The 20,124-nt window shown below is 40.7% G+C and overlaps 2 protein-coding genes across 4 annotated transcripts; one reads left to right on the top strand and one right to left on the bottom strand.

Moving 5' to 3' along the window:
• Positions 1 to 486: 486 nt before the first annotated feature.
• On the bottom strand, positions 487 to 11,878 carry MYL5 (myosin light chain 5). Of its 3 annotated transcripts, none has more exons than XM_067553394.1 (8): positions 11,829 to 11,878; positions 10,790 to 10,972; positions 8,479 to 8,586; positions 7,315 to 7,390; positions 5,775 to 5,879; positions 4,382 to 4,460; positions 2,740 to 2,788; positions 487 to 2,354 (listed from the first exon to the last, which is right to left on the bottom strand). In XM_067553394.1, the coding sequence occupies exons 2-8, from the start codon at positions 10,793 to 10,795 to the stop codon at positions 2,253 to 2,255; spliced, it is 525 nt and encodes a 174-aa protein (XP_067409495.1). In that variant the 5' UTR covers positions 10,796 to 10,972; positions 11,829 to 11,878; the 3' UTR covers positions 487 to 2,252. The 3 variants fall into 3 exon arrangements, with proteins under 3 accessions (XP_067409495.1, XP_067409494.1, XP_067409496.1); XM_067553393.1 differs by lacking the exon at positions 11,829 to 11,878 and adding an exon at positions 11,338 to 11,407; XM_067553395.1 differs by lacking the exons at positions 10,790 to 10,972; positions 11,829 to 11,878 and adding an exon at positions 8,912 to 8,922.
• Positions 11,879 to 12,389: 511 nt separating this feature from the next.
• On the top strand, positions 12,390 to 18,872 carry ATP5ME (ATP synthase membrane subunit e). The gene is made up of 5 exons (XM_067553396.1): positions 12,390 to 12,475; positions 12,852 to 12,957; positions 13,468 to 13,522; positions 15,549 to 15,647; positions 17,462 to 18,872. The coding sequence occupies exons 1-5, from the start codon at positions 12,405 to 12,407 to the stop codon at positions 17,485 to 17,487; spliced, it is 357 nt and encodes a 118-aa protein (XP_067409497.1). The 5' UTR covers positions 12,390 to 12,404; the 3' UTR covers positions 17,488 to 18,872.
• The last annotated feature ends 1,252 nt before the right edge of the window (positions 18,873 to 20,124 follow it).

Below are 20,124 nucleotides of genomic sequence, written 5' to 3'. Positions count from 1 at the left end.
TTCATTTCTTGGGATAAATCTACTTAGAACACTAACCTGTTTTGGCCAGAGACTGAGTTTGTAGGGTGCTTTTTATTTTCCTTTAACCATTCTTTTCTCCCTTCAGCCAAGTATCTCTAATCGCCAGTGATGTTAAATAAATTGGAGCCATGTACTCCAAGATGTTTGTGAGCTCATGGATTTAAGAAGTCTACTTATGCATCAGAGGGAGAGTTTAGTCTAAGAGGATGAGGAAGTAGGGCATACAAACCTGCTCTAATGTAGAAAATATTTGTGTTCAGTAAAGCTTTTATGCCAACACTATAAAGGAGGTCATAAAATACTTTGAATTATCACTAAATTTGAAGAAATCCTGACTCTCTTGTGAGGCTAGATTTATTAGTCTAAAGACAAAATGGTTTAGACTCAGATTTATAAACTTAAAAGCCAGAAGGGACCATCTTGATCATCTAGTCTGATCTCCTGCACATTGCAGGCCCACTCCTGTTACAGACCCATAATCTCTGGCTGAGTTACTGAAGATTAGTATGAAAAATAAGCAATTGCGCTCCCATGCAGCATGTCATACAAACAGTTTTTGTTCCTGTTCTGGGAGAGCAGTGAATTACAGTAACTTAGATAAACTCAATATTGTACATAATCATGTTAATTAAATCACACCTTTCTTTTGAACCTCAACTATATTGAAAAAGTGCTGGCTAGCAAGAGTACATTCATAGAGAACATTTTTCGATTTATAACCTAACCCAGTTTACAATACTGAATTCAAATTAGCCATTCAAGTATGGCTCAACTTAATTTTCCAAAACCCTACATTTTGAGTACAAACTTGACCTGACAGTTCCTTTAAGAGGGAAGACAGTTGGCTTTAGATTAGTCTGACACATCTTTTTGTAAGTTCTGGTGAAACAAGCTGCATTTTAGAATGAACAGCAACATGATTCCTAAGCAGATGGGATAGTTTAAATTTCATCTCTTTACAGCAGGTTTCTACCCAAAATCAGTAAGGACTAGAGCTCTTTCCTTTTGAAACTCTTAACTCTTTTTTTATAAATTGTTGCTTTTGCTCTACTGAAAATTGACAACTCAGAATTAAAGTAGTACCAAAGAATGTTGTCCATTTCTCATCCATATAAAAAGAAGTAGTTATTTCTTGGAAGTGAAAATGTTTACAAGCAGGATTTCGTCTTCATTTCCAGTGCAATTAAAATCTGTGGCTTTGGCAGTACTGACTGCTCCAAAGAACATCGTTTGCCCCTGCAGTAGAATGGTCAGCCTGCAGCAAGCAATGGTAATGTGTGACTGACCACTGCAAATGTTCTCTCGCTCCTGGGTAGTGCAGACATCCCACAATGAGGGCCAGTTTTATAATTACTTACCACAGTGTTCAAAGAGGCAGATGCCATTAATAGCTACAGGTTCATAGATTCTTGGAAAATGCAAATAATATGTCTACAATATCTTTCTCTCTTTTATTTTGCCTGACATAACTTTGAAATGAAATGAAATGCCTCTGCAGTGGGCTAAGGAGAATGGAGTTAGCTCAAAAACAAAACTCTTAGGAAAAAACATGGTAAAAGATGTTGTTTTCATTAGGGATGCTTCAAGGTAATGGAATTGGGACATAGCTATTTTTAATTGCATGAGCAATGGGTAACTGAGTCATCACTACAGCTGGGTAAAGAGAACTAGTATATAAATTTCAATTTCCAACAGTATTGCAAGTTGTCTAAGTATCTTAAGATTTTTTCCCATTTTACTTGAAAGTTCTTGCCAAATAATTTCTGCAGCTAATTCTTAGTTTGTAATGTGTCCAGGAGCAGTTGGTTGTGAATATTCAAAACTCAGATGTAAGTTTTGAATAGCCATACCGGTTCAAGTGGGCATTGTTTAGTTACCTGATTAGATGGAATCAGATTTCCAGTGAAAATACTCATGTCTATGAATTCAGAATTTACATTTCACAGATTTGCTTAATGTGCAAACTCACTGATTGGAGTAAACTCATTTAATAGAATGTTTGCAAAAAGCAGTCAAGTTTAGTTTAAAACAAGTTTTGCAGCAGTCACCCACTCCTAGTAAACATAAACTTTAATCAACAGATGAGATTGTGTCTTCTAAATTCACTACTGTCCCAATATGAGAAACTTTTTAACCCTTGGGGTGGGGAAACTGAATGTGCAGATTCCATAGTTCGGTTTTATTTATTAACTCATTGTGAGAAGTTAGTGCAACTAACAAGTGTGTCCTCTTTATTCTTCCTTTTCTTCTCCATGTGTGATAGTGTAGCAAAAAGACTTGTAATCCAAGTTTCCTGCTGCATCAATAGGGGAACTCTGGAACATCTGTTCTATCTGCATAACATTAAAAGAAAAGAAGAATGTTGTTTTTTTCCAAAACTGTGTTTTAGAAATTTCCAACTTAAAACTCCAGCATGGACACAAGTATCTGCAGCCACCTACTCATCCTTATTTCTGACTTATTTTGAAAAACTAATAGAGAGCATTTAACATCTTGAAACAGATGATGCTCTGTTAGCTAGTAATTCAGTTGGCCTCTGCAATGTGAATGTTATAAAGCTGGATTAATGGTAATTCTTAAAGCCTCAGACTAAAAGGATTTCAAAACACTCATTCCCTTATCCAAAAGAGGTTATTTTAAACCTATCTAACAGAATAGCATTGCTGCCTTTCTAGGAAGCAATTGTCATTACATACCAACATACAGTAGCATACAAACCTCTTCAGCAGTGAATTTGTCAGCCTGTGTCATCATCATGCGTTTTAAGCTAGTTAAAACAGACACAGAGAGAAGATTAGTTAGATGACTCTAAGTTTACCTAGTTTCAGAGTAAGGATAGCACAATCAAAGTTGCGGACAATGAAATAATTCTATAATACTTGATTTTCCAACCTTGTTTTTGGAATATTTTGTTACAGAAAAAAACTCTGCTACCATTCTAATTACTGCATAGTTAAATTGTTTACCCTTAGACAGCTGGCTAGTTCCCAACTTGATAACACCTGCAAATTGTTCAGTTGTGGTTTAGCTCAGTAAGTGCCGCGGGGAAGGGCAGTCGAGTCCTTTGAGCAGAAAGCTGAGTAAGACTTTTGCCTAGAAGAAGTCCTAACATTCCACATCTGCTGTTCTCTATTCATTTCTTAGGTTTGGAGAGAGGTCCCAATCTACATAAAAAGCTGTAGTGCTTTAACTAAAGGTGCCAGTGAATACCAAGTTAATTAAAACAGTGCAACTTTGTGTGGTTTAAACCTGGCTAATATTGGTTTAGCTTGTGCCTGATATAAACACTTAAGCATGTAGCTATAGCAATATGTATTGGGCTCGCACCAATTTAACTAGGTATACAGATCTAGTTAAACTGGTGCAAAACAGTGTGCAGCCAAGCCCTAGCAGGGGTAAGGCAGGACCACCTGTATGCTGGAGCAAGAAGAAAACTTGTCTGGCAGGAAACCAGATGGAGGAAAGTAGCCCTAGAAGAGTCAAGTTACTGCTCTTTACAGAATTGAGAAAGACGTAAAGGCAGATACGGATCCGGTGTTGGGAAGGTCTTATAAGGTGTGCTAGAGGGAGGGGAGACTGAGGAGTTCACAAGTCTCAAGTTAATACACCACAAAGCCCCACTCTCAATTAAAAAAAAGAGTTACAGGGAAGAATAATGAGCAGGTAAAAGTATATATACAAATCATATGCAGGGCTTAGGCACCCACTGGGTTTTACTTCCAAATTATGTTTTCATATTGAGCCTCTGTGCTAATAAAGGGAATGTATATAGCCTCTCATTGGAACTACAGCATTAGTGAAAAACACTAATCTGCAAATGTTCCAGATGCTTCTTATGCAAACAACTTAGATATGCAGGCTAATATTTAAAAAACAAAAAACCTCTCAGGCATGCTCCCTAGAGAGAAGGGAAAGTACACTTGCCATGCTTTATCTCTGCAGGAAAACTATTCTAATAGTTTTATTAGCACTGAATATGCAACAGTTTAATTCAGTGTGATCCACACGTGCAAATGTATGGAACACAGAGAATTTTCTGACAAATCTCTCAAAATATAAGGTTTTTCAATAGTATCTGGCTTGATTAGTGGGGAAGAGCACCAATAATTATCTTCTTGGGCATTATTACAAAGTCACTAATTTGCCCTGGTCTTGCCTTCTGTTCCTGTACTTCATTAATTTAATATGTAGTAATTTGAAAATTATAAACCTAGTGAGCTGAATAAATGAAGGAATAAATCTGCTAATTTATCAGCTAATATTGAAGATAATCCAAAATACTTAAATCTCAACTGCCTAGCATAATGTGACAGTCATGATTCTTGATAGGCTTGATAATTAAACATAGAAGTAAACTTACTAGTCTTTGTGAATGTGTCCTTTACCATCTGGATCAAACATTTTGAATGCATTTAATATAACCTCTTCGCCATCAGTACCTGCAGAAAATAACAGATGCCAGTGTGCTCAGCTGGTAACACACTTCCCACTGTTTGGAATCTTTCCCAAGAACAGTTCTCAGGCCCAGTAGTAGAATGGCTCTGTGCTACTAGAGGTGCTGTCTGTACACGTACGAGTATTTGAAAGCTACAGAGAAGTGTGCTTGAGAAGAAAAGAATGAGAACACATTTGGATTCTGTTGGAATAAATGGGGCTGACTGAGCAATTTTAAGGAGTGAAAATGTTAGACTGTTTTTTTTTAAATGAGAAGGGGAGACTGTCTCTCCTGAATAGCAGGTGTGTATACATCCTTTTTATGAGCCATCAAATGGAGGTCTCCTTTTATTTGTGATGGCTGCTCAGATGTGAATTTTAATCTGTGATCCTTCAAGAAATGACATGTTTACCGGTCAATATGACTTCACTGAATTAGCAAGCTCTGTAATATCAAGCTGTAATGTAATTGCTACTGCATTTGCATATAGTCAGGGCACAATATATTAAATTATTATTTTATAAGACAGTCTGATATCCTAAGAAATATTAGCAAATTTTATTGTGTAAATTAATAATAAAAAGAATAAAAATTAGAGTTGCATAGCCAAGATTTAAAAAAAAAAGATTAGGTAGCTAAAAATAGCCTCAAGTCCATCATTAGTTGTCTAAATAATTGGTCAGATATTTCAAAAGTGCTGAGAACCCAGCTGCTGTTACGTTTATGTACAGGTGTTGTATTTGTGTAAATTGGTGTGTGTGTGTGTGGCCTGACAGGCTTTATGAAATCCCCATAGTACAGAGGTGGATGGCTATAGTAGCAGAGTGACAGCCAAGCCAACAATGGGGATAGATGGGTCTGCTCTGGAGAGAGTGCTGCATGGCAGAACAGGCTAGGGAGGAGTTAGATCCATCCCTACAGGCATTACAAATTTCATAGAGATTTGTCTGCAAGCAGCTATTAAATCTTAAACCCTTAAAGAATGACTAGGCCAAAGCTGGAGCTCATGTTAGAACACTGTCTCTAGTAGACATCGGCTGGACCATGCCAATGTTAATTACTCATTTCATTTTCAAATACATGTCATAATTTTCATGGAGTAAGTACTTACTCTTGCTATGTGCCCAGTCATTTTAACACCTACTGACTTCTCTGATGCATATGAGCTTTGACTATCGTTCAGAATTACCAGCCTTAACAATGTTCTACCAGATGTGAAGTAGAAGTAAATGATTAAAGCCTTTTCAAAAAAGAATTGGACAAGGTTCAGACTAAGGAACTTCTGAATAATAACCTATATAGACAGGGTTAAACTTACCAAGTAACTTTGCTCCAAACAGGTTCAAAAACATTGTGAAATTAATGGGTCCAGAGGCTTCCTTGAGCATGGATTCTAGCTCATCATCTTTTACATTTGTTTTGCCTAAATTAAAGGAAAAGGTCTTTCAGTGTACAAATATCCATACTAATTAGAGTTATAATAGACAAAGCACCTATCTTTGGTTGTAGGCACCTTTACCAACATGTAATGGCTGTATAATTGCCCTCTAAAATACTTCAGCTATTTCAAGATAGCTTTCCACTTATTTTCCCTATCTTGCTTTGTAACTGTCTACAATTCTTTAAATAGAAGCCCCTCTTTAAATGATTTGTTGTATCATAGCACTTCTACTGCTCTACAAAGTCAGTCTTGGCCAAATGTAGGAATTTCTTTGTAGTGGGTGGGAGATGGAGTTCAATGGCTGAAATTGGCTTCAGAAAAAAAGTTCTGCAAAAATCTGTCAAAAATAGATGATAAAGCTGTATGGCTGTACAAATCACTCCTTCCAATTATAGGATAATTATGGGAAAATGTATACTTGGAAGTATCACTGAGGGAGATATGACCACCCACCAGGCCTGTAGGTGTAGGAAAACCAGCAGGGGCTCAAAGGGAGAGTATGCAGAATGGATTGGTTTTAGGTGATGCATGCTTTCAAGTTTCACAAGACTTTCCTCTTTACAGCAGATGGCTCTTTAATCTAGCAGAGAAAGGCAAACAACCAATGGACGGAAGCTAGACAGATTTAGAAGATGCATTTTTTTTTGTCAGTGGAAGTAATTAACCATTGGAACAACGTAGGTAGTGATACAGTGGATTCTCCATCACTTGCAGTCTTCCAATCAAAACTGGTTAGCTTTCTAGAAGAGATGCTATAGCTCAACCAGAAGTGATGGGCTTTAATGCAGAAATCACTGCGTGAGGTTCTGTAGCCTGTGTTCTGCAAAACCATATGATCATAGCTGTCCCTCCTGGCTGTAAAATATATTCATTTACTCTTTTCTAAAAGGGGTTTTCTAACGCTGGGTGAGTGGAGCTCAAATATTGTGGAAAATGTGAGGGTTAAAATATTTTAACACTTTAAAAAGAAACCTTCAATTTTCTGCACTAATGGTGTGACACTATCATAATTGTGATATAGTGTTTGGAGAAATTACTGTAGAATACTGTACTGTAAAAAAACGATGCATCATTTGCATCACATTGCTGCCCTACTATTTACTGTCAACAAGATCTCATATTTCGATAGATATTAGGTCTGGATCTGGACTTTAAAGCCCCTAAAATTCAGGACTGTTTGAGTTCGGGGGGCTGATTTGGCCTAAAACAGAAAGAAATAAACTGAGACATTGAAATTCAGTTTCCAATCCCACCTGCTTCCAAAGTTAAAAGATGTTGGATCTCTGGTTATGTTCTGTCTGTAATATTAGGTCTACATTTACAGTGTTAAAAAATCCACCACTTGGCACTCACAACTACCATTTTAAAGTGAGTAAGTTTACATTAGAAAAGTATAATCTCTGTTCTATGTACTTACCCAAAGAGGCATAGATGTCTTTCAAGTCTTCTTTATCTATGAATCCATCTCTGTTCTGATCAATTAAGGTGAAAGCCTAGATGACAGAATGAATATACAGAAGATATAGTCATGTTTTTATCAGTTGTAGCTTTAGAAAAGCTTCATGTATATCTGTGCTCAATAAGAGTTTAAACTGAGAGAGGACTGCATTTCCATATTATTTTTTACAATAAATACACATTCTTTAGTAAAAAGTCATATGAAAAATGTGTATGCCCAGCCTGGTAAGCTTTTACTTGTCATATTTCAGTTTTTCATTTCATTACTTACTAAAAAGTGTTGGATTGTTTTTGTCTCTTAATCATACTTTAAACTGCAAACCCCTCTCTTCCAATAAGTGTAAAGGGGGTATGAATTATTTTTCATTACAACTCTTCTACGAGGGTGATGAATGTTTTCCAGAACATTATTACTCAACTTTGAATTGCTGGAGAGCCACTTTGTCATTGAACCAGAAGACAGTCACACTGATGTTCAGACATTGTGTTGTGATTGTTGTTGCATCTCAGCATCGTTGTATAGAAATACAACAATGTGACACCAACATGATACATTCTGAGTGTGTTCATGGTTATATTGTGGCTATGACTATTTAACACTCTTTCTCTTCCTTAACTTTCCCTTGTTGCTGGCAGTGAGGAGGTGCGTGCTACACCTGTTTCTTGGCTCTGCTGCCTTTCCCCCACTCCATATTCGCTTGCTGAACATTACGTGAGCATCAGACATCAAGGAAAGTCCTCTGTGGCTGAGCTGTGCTCTAGCTGTTCCAGTGGAGATAATAAGACAGAAAGCAAAACTACTCCCAACCAAGAGCTAAGTGCAGTGTAGAAGCCATAGGTTAAGTATCACTGTACACCATATGAACGGTTGCTTTGGCAGACAAAGACAGAGCATATCCTCATATTAGGTGGAGAGGAGTTTGTACCAAAGGCACAGATCAGAATCCATAACACCCTGTTTAAGACTCCAGCGCAGTTCATGAACGAGCTGGCTATAACCCCATTTCTGAACATGTACAACCTTTGAGAAGTTCAGGTCCCAACTCTGTACCTGTGACCTGTCCCTAATTAAATGTAACCAACTATAATATATATATATATATGGCCTCCTATATTGTCTTACTTCCTTAAATTCTTGGATCTGTGTCTGCTCAAAGTTGGAGAAGACATTAGAGGACGCTCTCTGAGCACGTTTGGCACCACCTTCCTTCTTTTTGGTTTTTCTGCTAGCCTGAAAAGAGATGAAAGAATAACTTTGACCTAAAGTGGGAAAGAATAAACATTATTTTCTCCATTGTTCCTCTGAAATACACACTCCAATTCATACATGAAGATCAGCAAAATGTAAGTTAAAATGCTTTTTTTCTTTGCTTTCTTGTCTCAACCTCTGGGTGATGAAGATGTGACTCTTAAATATTCATACTTTAGATTTATTTCAGAATTACAGCAAACACAATGCATTCCCTTAAACCATAGTCCTTTTCCTAGGAGTGTCATGCAAATAAATGCCCTGGTCTCTCACCAGAACCATCGTTTCCCACAAGGGTTGAACTTACCATCTTTACTGGAGACAGCTGCTGTGCCTGGCTGTCTTTGGGAATCTTACTTTATAAAGTGCCTCTCCTAGGGAGGGGCGGGGCTCATGTTTGTAGCTAGCACGTCCCAAAGGAGATGTCAAACTTCTTAAAAACTTCTGGCTCACAAGACCTGCTCCATACATGGACAGACTTCCAACATATCCCCTGCTCTCTAGTGGCTAAACAACTGTTGCTTATACTTGAAACCTCCTGAAGTAATCTGCTGTCTAGATTACTGGTGATGAGCTAAAATACTGAGGTAGCACATTGTGATATTACTATAAATAACACTACATAGCAGCTGTACACAGTAATAGTAAAATTTCTCTGGATTCTCCTAAATGTATGTCTCTTAACTGCAGAGATGTGAAGTTTAAAAGACTTTCAAAATAATTATTTTGGAAAAATTTTACCTTTTTCCTCCTCCTGATCTATTGCCTTTCTTATCTTTTGAATGGTTTCTTTACAGACACAGCAAGTTGTTGTGGGTGCTATCAGAAACAAATAATCATGTCATACCATACACCTTCAATGATGGCTTTTATTTCTGAAGGTGAACTTTATTGGGGTTTGAGTTCTGACTTTTTGATGGGGAAGTTTCCTGCAAACTAAGCCTTCCCTCCTCCGAAAATACATACAGACTTCTCAACACAGCAGCACACAGTGCTCACATATGCCTGCAAGAGCTTGTTCCACTTACTCCAACCATATTTTTGAAGGGGCAGCTCCCACTTCTCTCATTATATAACTAACATATTGGTACATAAAAATACATACAAACTGTACATATACAACACACAAATATACAAGACACTCAAAATTATTACTAAATGTAAACTATAAACTCATTTCTAGAACTAGGTGCTCAAAATATAGAATAAAAAATGCTCTGACAATTTCAGTCACACCTACGTGAGAGGTTAGTGCTGTTTTGTGAAACAACTTTAAAGTGCGAAATAAAAGAATCATGACTGCAACGGAACTGAGCCTTTCATAAAAGATAAATGCAATTCACATTTCCAAGTTCTTTGAGTGAACTCAGCCTAGTGTGAAATTACCTGTAAAATATCAATTAAATGAATGAATTTTCATTTTATATTATCATTAGTGAGCATTCACAATATGCTCTGGAAATCAAAATAACATGTCAACTCTATGCATGGGGGAAATAATTAAATTACTGGTTAGAGAGTTATCAATGTCTTCTCACTACAATGGGAGTTTTGGAGTGCATTTTTATATATAACTTGACGTTTGCCTAATTTTGCCAGTAACTTTATTTTTACTGGAAAATATTGATATTTACTGGGGAATGGGGGTGGGAAAGAATAGTGCTCTGTTCTCAAGAAATCAGTACTAGCTACATAGATCTGACTATTAAACATTTTGTCAGTAGGCTTTAAAAGCAGTTCTGTGAAACTCAGTATTTCTAATGTTCTGAGAGGAGTGAATCAAGCCCCTGGCTCTGTGGCAGTGCAGTTCCACTGTTCCAGAGAGGGGGATGGATTCTAAGGGGGATGGATCTTGTGTGTGGAATTGAGTCACCTAGAGGGTTCATGAGCATGATCACTCAGGGTGGGAGGTGAGTGGGTAGTGGGGCAACAGGATTGGTTTGTGTGTATACTCCACTCCTTTTGACTAGAGTGGGGCTGAAGAAGCCTCCCTTGAGCAGGTCTGCAGATTTGTAACAGGGACAAGCTCCTCTTTTCCCCACATGACTTACATTACCCCCTACACACACACAAATAGGTTGCAGATTTCAATTATGCAAAACTGTGATTTGAAGCCTCCATTTTAAACTCATATTAGTTTAAATAAACATAAGTAAAAAGTTTAGAGAAAACAACCTGAACTTACAGCCATGATGTGGAAAACACGAGCTCACAAAGGGAAAGTTAGGTGTGATATGGTTAACTTGTGCTGTATTGAAGATGGGAACTCTAATAGGCAGGACTCCAATAAAGCCTCACAACAAAGGATTAATTCATTCTTATTCACAATCCATTGCACAGAAGATATTAAAATGATTCTAGCAGTAGCCTGAAAAAGGCAAACAAAAAGGCATAAAGAGGATTTTAAAACACAATTCCAGCATGGATTAGAACCTCTTGAAACAGTATGGAATGAAGTTGTAGAAATACATTTATAATTGTAGGTTTTTGTATAATTTTTATATAGCTATCTGAACATTTTCTTAGAAATCACAGGGTAAAGCTTTTTTAAATGCAAATATAAACTGTTCAAAGTAACTTATTGAGACATTTTGCTTGTATCTGTTCTTAAATAACATAATTGGTATGAAATTGTGCAAAGAACTATGTAATTAGTCTATCTTTCTCTCAAGCTATTCTAAGAATGCAGTGAGATGATTTTAAAGAGGCCTATATTTAAAAATAGTTTCTTACATTGGATCAGCAGGAAGCATGGAATGGCAAAATCTAAAGATAACACAGTAGTCCTTAAACTAGGGCCCACAGAGAATATCAGAATACAGCATAATTAGCAAACGTTGTGCTTGCAGCTGTGTCTGCTACTAAGCGATGAGAAGAGGGCGACTGTGTCTTTCACAGATAATGTGGAGCGGTAGACCAAGACACGCACAAAAGTTTCTAATATAGTATGCTTTCTTAAAATATACACCAGCCGTCCACCAAGTTAGACTTCAATCCTGCAATGGTATTTGTATTCTTGAGGAATCCCATTAACATGATATCCCATACAGGCAGACGGGTCAGTATTAGCAGATCACAGTGCAGAACTCGGCACCAAAGGGAAACACTTGTAAACAGGCTGTTTGTCACTGAAATAAAAATGGCTGTAGATGGATTTCACACAGTACTTCTTTAAGTGGGAGACAATACATCACAAAAAGGGATTATGGGTTATTAGGAAATACCTTTGCACTAGGAGGGTGGTGAAGCACTGGAATGGGTTACCTGGGGAGGTGGGGGAATCTCCATCCTGAGAGGTTTTTAAGGGCTGGATTGACCAAGCCCTGGCTGGGATGGTTTAGTCGGGGTTGGTCCTGCTCTGAGCAGGGGGTGGGACTAGACACCTCCTGAGGTCCCTTCCAGCCCTCATCCTCTAGGAGTGTGTTTCAGTTTCATTCTTTTCTGATTTTCTCTCCTCTACAGCTCCAGATTGCCTGGCATTGGGAATGGAGCTTAACTGCCTCAGCCTGTCGTCACCCCTCTGGCAGCTCGCACGAGGAGAGCTGCTGCAGGAAAAGGTTTGAATATTAAATAAAAGAGGTCACCCAGAATGTCTTCCTTCCCCGCGGAGTAACAGCAGTGTGGAGTGTGGCGGTTAATACAAGCAAAGGAATAAAAACCACCAGCTGCTGCTGCTGCTCCTATGAGACCGCCCCACCCCCGCGCAGCAGTGTGAGTTCTCCGCTGTGTTGGGGTGCACGTCTGGCGAGCTGGTGACTGTACGTGACACCACACCACACCACACCTCGTGTGTGTCTGTGATGAACGCCGGCAGGGAGCGGGGCTGTGACGGGGCAGGCTGCGCCTCAGGCCGCTGTCAGGGCTGTGTCAGGTGTGCAGGGGCAGGGGCTGGGGTGCGTGTGGCAGGCGCGCCTGGGTGGGGGGGTGTCAGTCAATCAGTCTGTCGGTCGGTCGGGGAGCCCTGGCGGCGGGCGGCACCTGTACGGCAGGGGCAGCCTCGTGCCGCCAACGTCCGTGTGTGCCCGCCACACGCGCGGGCTAGTAACGGCTCCGCCGGCCCGCGCGCCGCTCGCAGCCCCGCCTCACGGCACGGGGAGCGACACGTGACGCGACGCCTCGGCCACGGCCGGGCCCAGCGCGAGGGGGCGGATCCCGGTTCCCGCCCCGCCCCGCCGTGAGGCGCTGGGGGCGGGGCTCTCCCCGCGCACGCACGCGCACGCCCTCCTCCCCTTCCCATCATGCTACAGGGGGCGGCGGTCTGTTTCCTGTTGCGTCATTTCCGGCTGGCTCCGCTGCGGGCTCGTCGCCGAGATGGTTGGACTACCCCCGGTGCCGGTGTCGCCGCTCATCAAGGTACCGGGCGGGGACGGGACGCTGGGAGGCGAGCCCGGCCCGGCCCCGGGAGCACGCTGCGGCGGAGGCGGGCGGGCCGGTGGCCGGCCGGGCGGGAAGGTGACCCCGCGGGAGGTCAGAGCGGGGCCCGGCGGGGGAAGGTCCCGGCCGCAGCGGGGGGTGCCGGCCCCGCGGCCGCGGCTTGCGCGTGTCTCTGAGCCTCCTCCCCGCTGCGGAGGCCGCGGGCTCGGCGGCGCTAGGACCGTTTAAACGGGGGGAACGGGCCTCGACCTGGGCGCCGCCTCCGCGCTGCCGGTGTGGCGCGTCAGGGGCAGGCCGGGCGCTGCCGGGGCGGGGCTGGGCCGGGTCCGAACCGGGCTGGGCCGGCCGGAGAAACCCCCCTGGGCCGGTGCCTGGCTCCCCGAGCCGCCGGCTGGCGTGTAGCTGGGGAGCCCCTGGCGCGTTTGTGCGGGTGCCCGGAAACAAGCCTCCCTCCCCCTGCGCAAAGTAAAGCGTCTGCTTCCCTCGCAGTTCACCAGGTACTCGGCGCTGCTGGTGGGGATGATCTACGGGAAGAAGCGATACGGTAAGTGCCGGCACGGCATTCACAGCTGCTCAGCTCAGCTCCCTGCCCGCTGCTGCCTGAGACCCTGCGGGCTGTGCTGGGCTGTGCTGTGCTGTGCGCGGAGGGAGGGCTGGCTAGGTGATGGGGTGACTCTCTTTTGACCGACACGTCGGTTCCTAGTGTCATGAGCAGAATCAGACGTGAGTCTGTGTTTTGTTTCTGCGCAGTGGTGTGATAACTGTGTTGGTCCCAGGGCAGACAAGGTGGGCGAGGTGATATCTTTTACTGGACCAACTTCTGTTGGGGAAAGAGACACGCTTCTGAGCTAGGCAGAGCTCTTCTTCAGTGACCTGAAGTTGGTCCAGTAAAAGAGATCTTCATCCACCTTTTCTTGTTAGCATGAGTATAAAAACACCACTATGTAAGCAGTGCATTACCGTTATTTTTATTACTATATAAACCCTGAAATTACATGTGTTGTCAGTAGGAAGCTTCTTAGTTTTCACTGATGCTTGTGTATTTGGTTTATATTTGCTGAATCCAGTCAGAGGTTTAGGCATATTTAAATGTTTGTTGGTAATTTGTCTACTTGCTTTACTATTCAAGACATCAAGCTGAGCATACATGAGGATATAGAAAAAATTAAGCTTTTAATTATATATTTTTCATGGCACCATGAAATTGGTGAGCCAGTTGCCTGGCAGGAACATAAAATTCCTGGTAGTGTTAAATCTAGGGTCAGAGGCTTGCATTAGCTGAACACAGACACCTAGGTTTATGCACTGTTACGGTACTCTATGTTGATTTGAGTTAGTGATGTACACTGTTGAAGAGTGAACAAACTGTCTGAAGGTCAGACAGTAGTTTGAGTTTTTGAAAGTCATATCAATCTGCTTTAACAAAAAGCAATAAGGTTTTGTCTACATGCTGATTTAACTAAATGGGTTTTTAAAAAATGGATGTTAAAGCTGTTCAGCTTCCTGGGAAGGGCACAATTACACAGGCATGAAAGTAGGTGTATGGATATAGCTTGTTTTGGTAAAAACATTTTTGTAGTACTGTAGCTCCTAGTAACAAGCTCCAATGACTGGAAGTTGAAGCTAGGCAAACACAGAACAGAAGATGGTCCCTAACCCAAGGAGCTTTCAATTTAAGTATAAAACAAGCATCAGCAGATGAATCTACATACAGGCAGGGGAGTAACACAGCAGCAGTCTGACTGTTGTCAAGATTCTTGTAGATATGGCAAAGGAGAGGCTTGAGGAGGAATATGAGGTAGCTTTACAGATTTTTTTTCAGGAAGCTTCTCCCAAGCATGAATGGCAACATAAGAGAATAGCACAAAGGTACTTGTTTGAAAACTTAACAAATGGGCAAGGAAGGCTGTCATTGCTGGCTGATCAGAGATAGGCATTTCAATTACCTATGAAAAATTGTCTGGAATAGGGGATCGAACCACTTTAACCAAATCAGTTTTTTAATCTTAGTTAAGTCACTGTTTAACAAAACAAACTGTAGAGAGGAGCCATAAGTCCTCAACAGCACTGGTTTCTAAGCCTTTGTGTGCTTTAAGTGTTGAGGTTTTATAGCTGCCACAGAATAAACTCCTAGTGAATATATGCTGCAATGATTTAAAGAGTTAATGCCATTTTACACCTGCGTAGTATGTCTACACAAGATTTTGCACTGCTGCATTTACACTAGTGCAAAAAAGTTCACAAGGTCAAAGTCCTTCAGTCTTAGGATGAGGATTCTGCATTAAATGCCAAGGGTAGAACTGAAATATTGCTTCTGAGCTCTTGTTAATTAGCTTGCAGAAAGAGTTTGCATTTGTAGAAGAAATATATTTCTTCACTGAATTGAAGATGCACAACTCTAAAATGTTTATCAATAATTAACTTAAAACTGGATCTAATTATATGCAAGTCTTCCAAGTCCTGCTGGCAGAGATTTTCCTTTCTTCCCACTGAGCAGGTAGTTTCTAAAAGTCTTGTGTAGGTGGTTTAGAGAAAAGGTTCTTGATACATAACATTTTATTCAATGACAGACTACCTAAAGCCTGTTGCTGAAGAGGAAAGGAGAATAGAAACCGAAGAGAGAAAGAAGCGTGAAGAATTGGAACGAATTGCAAAAGAACTGGCAGAAGGTATTTTAAAAAATTATTAGCAGACCCATAGAAGTATGGGCACATAGAAGAACACTCTTTCAAGTGTGTGCTTTTTAAAAAAAAAATTAAATGGACACTGTCAAGTGGTTTAGATGAACATGGATGAAAATATTTTCAAGTATGGCTTTTCATTGAAATGTCTTTATTTAAACTACTACCAGCATGGATGAAAATAGGCATTGTTGTGTTAGTGCATGATTACTAGAAAATAAAACTACAGTAGAACCTCAAAGATACGAACACCAGCGTTATGTACTGACTGGTCAACTAAGCACCCTGTGAAACCGGACGTACTATAAGCAGTCAGGCAGCAGCGGAAGGTGGGGGGAAAATAAAAAGCAAGCAAATACTGTGCAGAGCAGAAACAGTCCAGGGTCTGTGCTGTTCCTGTAAGCCAAGGGTGCTGTTTCACCCCCCTCCCACTCCACCCCAGTTGGAGGGGGAAGCTGTTTTTTTACACACACACCCCACCCCTGGGAAAGAAAGCTGTCACAGCCTGAGCAGCTCAGGCTTGCAAGAAACTGAAGGTTGCAGCCAAAGCCTGGCCAGGAGCTGAAGTGGGAGTTAGCTGCGCTCTGGAGGAGTTTTAAAGGCCCACCATCTGTGCATCGATGCAGCCCAAGCTTTGCCTGTGGCTACACTCCTGGATCCTGCCAGCACCTCTGGGAGGGCAAGGGAGGGAGGGGCGCTGGCAGCCGGCTGGCACCAGTCCCCTGCCACGTGCTGCCTCTGGAGCGTGGCAAGCAGTGCACTGAGCACAGTGAGCCCTGGGGAGAGGCGGCTGAGGCTTGTAGTGCCAATACAGCTACACAAATGTATAATTACCTTGCTCCCTACTAAATGGCAAAACTTTCTCATAGGCCTCAGTAAAAGTAGAGTTGAGCCCCATGACTTGTAAAAACGAAATGTAGTTGAACCCGATATATAACCATAAACATGCAAGCTTGTATCTCTAGTTCTATCAGTTACTAGAGGAGGACACCTTTTTATCTTCATTCTTTGTTTTCCTTAAATGTGATTCTTCCCTTATTTGTCTTTATCCCTCTTGTGCAAGACTTCAACGATGCAGATGGAGTTGATTTTAATGGGCTTGTATGGAATTTTAGGTACACAAAGCCTAAACTTGGTTTAAGTGTGTTCCTAGGAGCACTAAAAGCTTCAGGGAGACTGAAGATAAATCTTGAAAGCTCCAATATATTAATAGTACAGAGGTTACCACACTTTTTTCTTAGGGTAGGATCCTTCATTTTCATAAAATATATAATGGATTACATAATTGAGAATGGGAAGATAGGTAAACTACTTGGCTTCCCATTAACAATTGCATAACATTCCTGTGGTAAGTAGAGCAATTACTTGAATTTAATACTTAATATTACTTTTCCATATATTATTAGCTTCACAGAATGCAGGTTAGCTAGTAGAAGTGAAGAGAGTCAGCAGTATGTGGCCCAGTTAGCTATGTACAGAGCACGGTTTGGGAATGTTTGTATTTGGTATATGTCCCAGTTTATATTTTGAAGTGGGGACCCAACTTATGCCATTAGATGGGATCTAAGAATCAACTTTGGAAACATTGCATCACTGAAACCTTAAAACGAAAGAGCTGTGGAATGAGTACAGGGAAAATGTCAAATCATTTGCTAGATGCTGGTCAGGGAGAACAGGCAATTTTCAAAGATGAATTTTTTTAAAGAGGTCATCTTTTTCTTCATTGAGGCTTTGATGTATTTAAGATCTGTTTGCATTGTAGAGCAGTGAGCTAACCTGACTCTTTTCTTCTTCCCTTTCAGCCAGTGAAGAGTCTATACTGAAATGAAAAAATTGCATTGGACCTCATTTTCATCTTCAGCAAAATTTGAAGTCTTGATTTAGCTATGTTAAATTCATTTAAGCACTATATATACTGTCCATCAATAAATACTTGTGAACGGTATTTATTAATTCATTGATTTTTGCATATACTATGCAAAGTACAACTAAGAGGTATTCATATAATGTAGGAGGAAGCAGATGTTCCCTTATGTATCTGGTAACGAATCAGTGACATCCCTTATGCTAAAATGACCCCAATGTGTAAAAAAGGAAAGTTGCTAATTGTGGCTCTAACCTGATGGGTGAAAGCCAGTCTAATGGTGGTTAACATAATTGCTGGAGCATAAACCTACAAATCCTGTATTTAGCAATTTATTCAAATTCAGAACTGCATTTCCTGTGTCAAACATCAAATTGGAATGCCTGTTGGGAATAATAGCTCTCATTTATATTACTGAGTGATGGGTGTTTATAAAACAGTTCTGAAAATGAATTTTTCTAATCGAAGTAAATCAAAAGCTACGATATTGTAATAGGCATACCTTAAGTCTAACTCAGGCAATGTTGGATCTGTATCTTGTTATGGACTGAACAGTATCAACTTGAGGTCTTGTATTCAGTTTCTTGTTACTCCTAATTTTTTCTAATGGTGGACTGAACTTAACACCTGTAAACGCCCAATGGATTAAACATTTAGCCGAGTGTATAAAGTGTTCAATATTTATGAGATCACTACATTTTTTAGTACAACCATATCAGGATTTGAACCGACTTAGGCTATCAATTTATTTACCTCTCTTAAAGCAAACATCTGATGTTAAACACTTCTCATGTCAAAAGTTCACCCATAGAGAGATGGGGAGGCTGGAGGAGGGAGGGGGAAACAGCTTAAAAGCACTTGCCATTCATACCTTCAAATCAATTGACATTTAATGCTAATTTACTTTATCCTTTCCGAAAATGATATACTTCCAGTGCAGCTGTGAACTCTGGAGTGGGATCACCTTAATTACTTCAATTTAAAGTCTCTGTTTTGGATAGCCTACGCTCCATTGTTTCTGTAAGAACAACCATATAAGGAAATTCAAACACAGCTCTGGGAAATGTCAAAGTGAATGTTCTGTTTGGCGCTTCAGCTGTCTGCAGATATGTTAACGAGTCTGCTAATCACCCACTTATTCTTGCAAATCCCCGCTTTCTTCGCTGCAAATTGTGGCTAATGTGCTGAGAATAAGGCAACTGAGTAAAATTTAACTAAACTTTTGCTGTTAGCTCCCCACCTTTTTTGCTGTACTGTTGGTCTTCTGCAGAGAGGCATCATGTTGTTTAGATAACCACTGTAAATGTAGATGAATTCCCTTGTTTTTCAATAAATATACATTGAATATATTTAGGCCCCAGTGTGGTTTGAACAATCCTGTGCTTGTTGAACACAATTTAATAGCAAACTGAAGCAGAAATAATAGTATGAGCTCCAGTGAAACCCAATGCATTTAAGTCAGAGCTGTGCTCAGACCACCTTATCTCAAGACCTAGCTCTGTGCCTTTCCCTATGGGGACAGGATGTGTTTAAGTTTCCTCTCTTACATCAAGTTAGGGGGAAGAGGGATTTCTGTACCCCATTCCCATTCTGTGGCAGAAGGCAATACCACTGTGTGTGCATTGAGATGGGGCAGAAAGTTAGTGACAGAGTAGGGGAGGATTTATGGGGGAAACCAAGGTGAGGGGAGAGATTGGAAGCATATGAATTCTAAGGGGTGGAAAAGGGTTACCACAAAATAAAAATGGGTAGGTGAAAATAAAGGAAAAAATATACAGGGCCTGTAAGTTTTAAATAATGGTGCTTAATGTATACCAATTTATATGTATTGTGAGTGTGTATGTGCTAGCCAGCATGTGGTAGTCAACACGAAGGCTGTTCTGTAAATACTAAAATAATGGTTGAAGTGCTCTTTTTTGGTCTCATGCTGACTTTTAATTCTTCCATCATAAAACCAGATGATATTAGGCATGAAATAAGTGTTCTGATTGGAGTTAAGTGGGTGAATAGATTGAAATGAAAGAGAATTGAAATGTAATTACCTCGTGGGTCAGCAACATTACAGTGGATCACAATAAGGATGACGACGTCTTTCCCTTGCTGTTATATCTGTGGTGCTGGGGGTGGGCAGAGGTGGTGTAGTGAAAGAGAGGCTGGAAGGGATTTGCCTAGAATGAGCAGTGTATAAAGCATGTTCATTTGTGTGTATATATAGTTTAGTTTTATTATCTGTTCATACTGTTAATGAAATAGAACATAATGTACCATTTCCTGAAACGTCAGACACACGGCAGCGTCTGCTCATGAATACTAACATGCATGTGGATAAACGTGTTTTAAACTCTGCATGGTTGGGGCCAAGAGCCTTTAATTTTACTTTGGGCTCTTTAACCTCTTCCGGCCCTCTCCCCTCCCGCCCCATCCTCTTGTCAGGCTCTTCTCATCTTTCCTTAGAAACGCTGGTCAGTTGGACGCTAATGTTCCAGGCCCAATCTGCCACAGAGCGTATTTCAAGGCGCAGATTTTTGTAAATTGTTTTTTGTAACTAGAAATTTTAAAATCGAGCACACTGTAACTAAGATTTCAGAACATGGGCTTCAG

Source organism: Emydura macquarii, unplaced genomic scaffold, assembly GCF_026122565.2.
Source record: "Emydura macquarii macquarii isolate MOO-44397 ecotype Brisbane River unplaced genomic scaffold, CSIRO-AGI_Emac_v2 contig_1451, whole genome shotgun sequence".
NCBI classification, from domain to species: domain Eukaryota; kingdom Metazoa; phylum Chordata; order Testudines; family Chelidae; genus Emydura; species Emydura macquarii.
This window is presented reverse-complemented; position numbering and strand designations above follow the sequence as displayed.

Bases quoted from the DNA above. Each gene is read 5' to 3' on its own strand.
- MYL5 (XM_067553394.1), bottom strand. The intron at 7,391-8,478 runs GTAAGACAATAT...TCTGTCATCTAG, and splicing joins AGATCCAAGAATTTAAGGAA to GCTTTCACCTTAATTGATCA. The intron at 5,880-7,314 runs GTAAGTACATAG...CCTTTAATTTAG, and splicing joins AGACATCTATGCCTCTTTGG to GCAAAACAAATGTAAAAGAT.
- ATP5ME (XM_067553396.1), top strand. From the start codon at position 12,405: ATGAACGCCGGCAGGGAGCGGGGCTGTGACGGGGCAGGCTGCGCCTCA. The intron at 12,958-13,467 runs GTACCGGGCGGG...CTTCCCTCGCAG, and splicing joins CGGTGTCGCCGCTCATCAAG to TTCACCAGGTACTCGGCGCT. The intron at 13,523-15,548 runs GTAAGTGCCGGC...ATTCAATGACAG, and splicing joins CTACGGGAAGAAGCGATACG to ACTACCTAAAGCCTGTTGCT.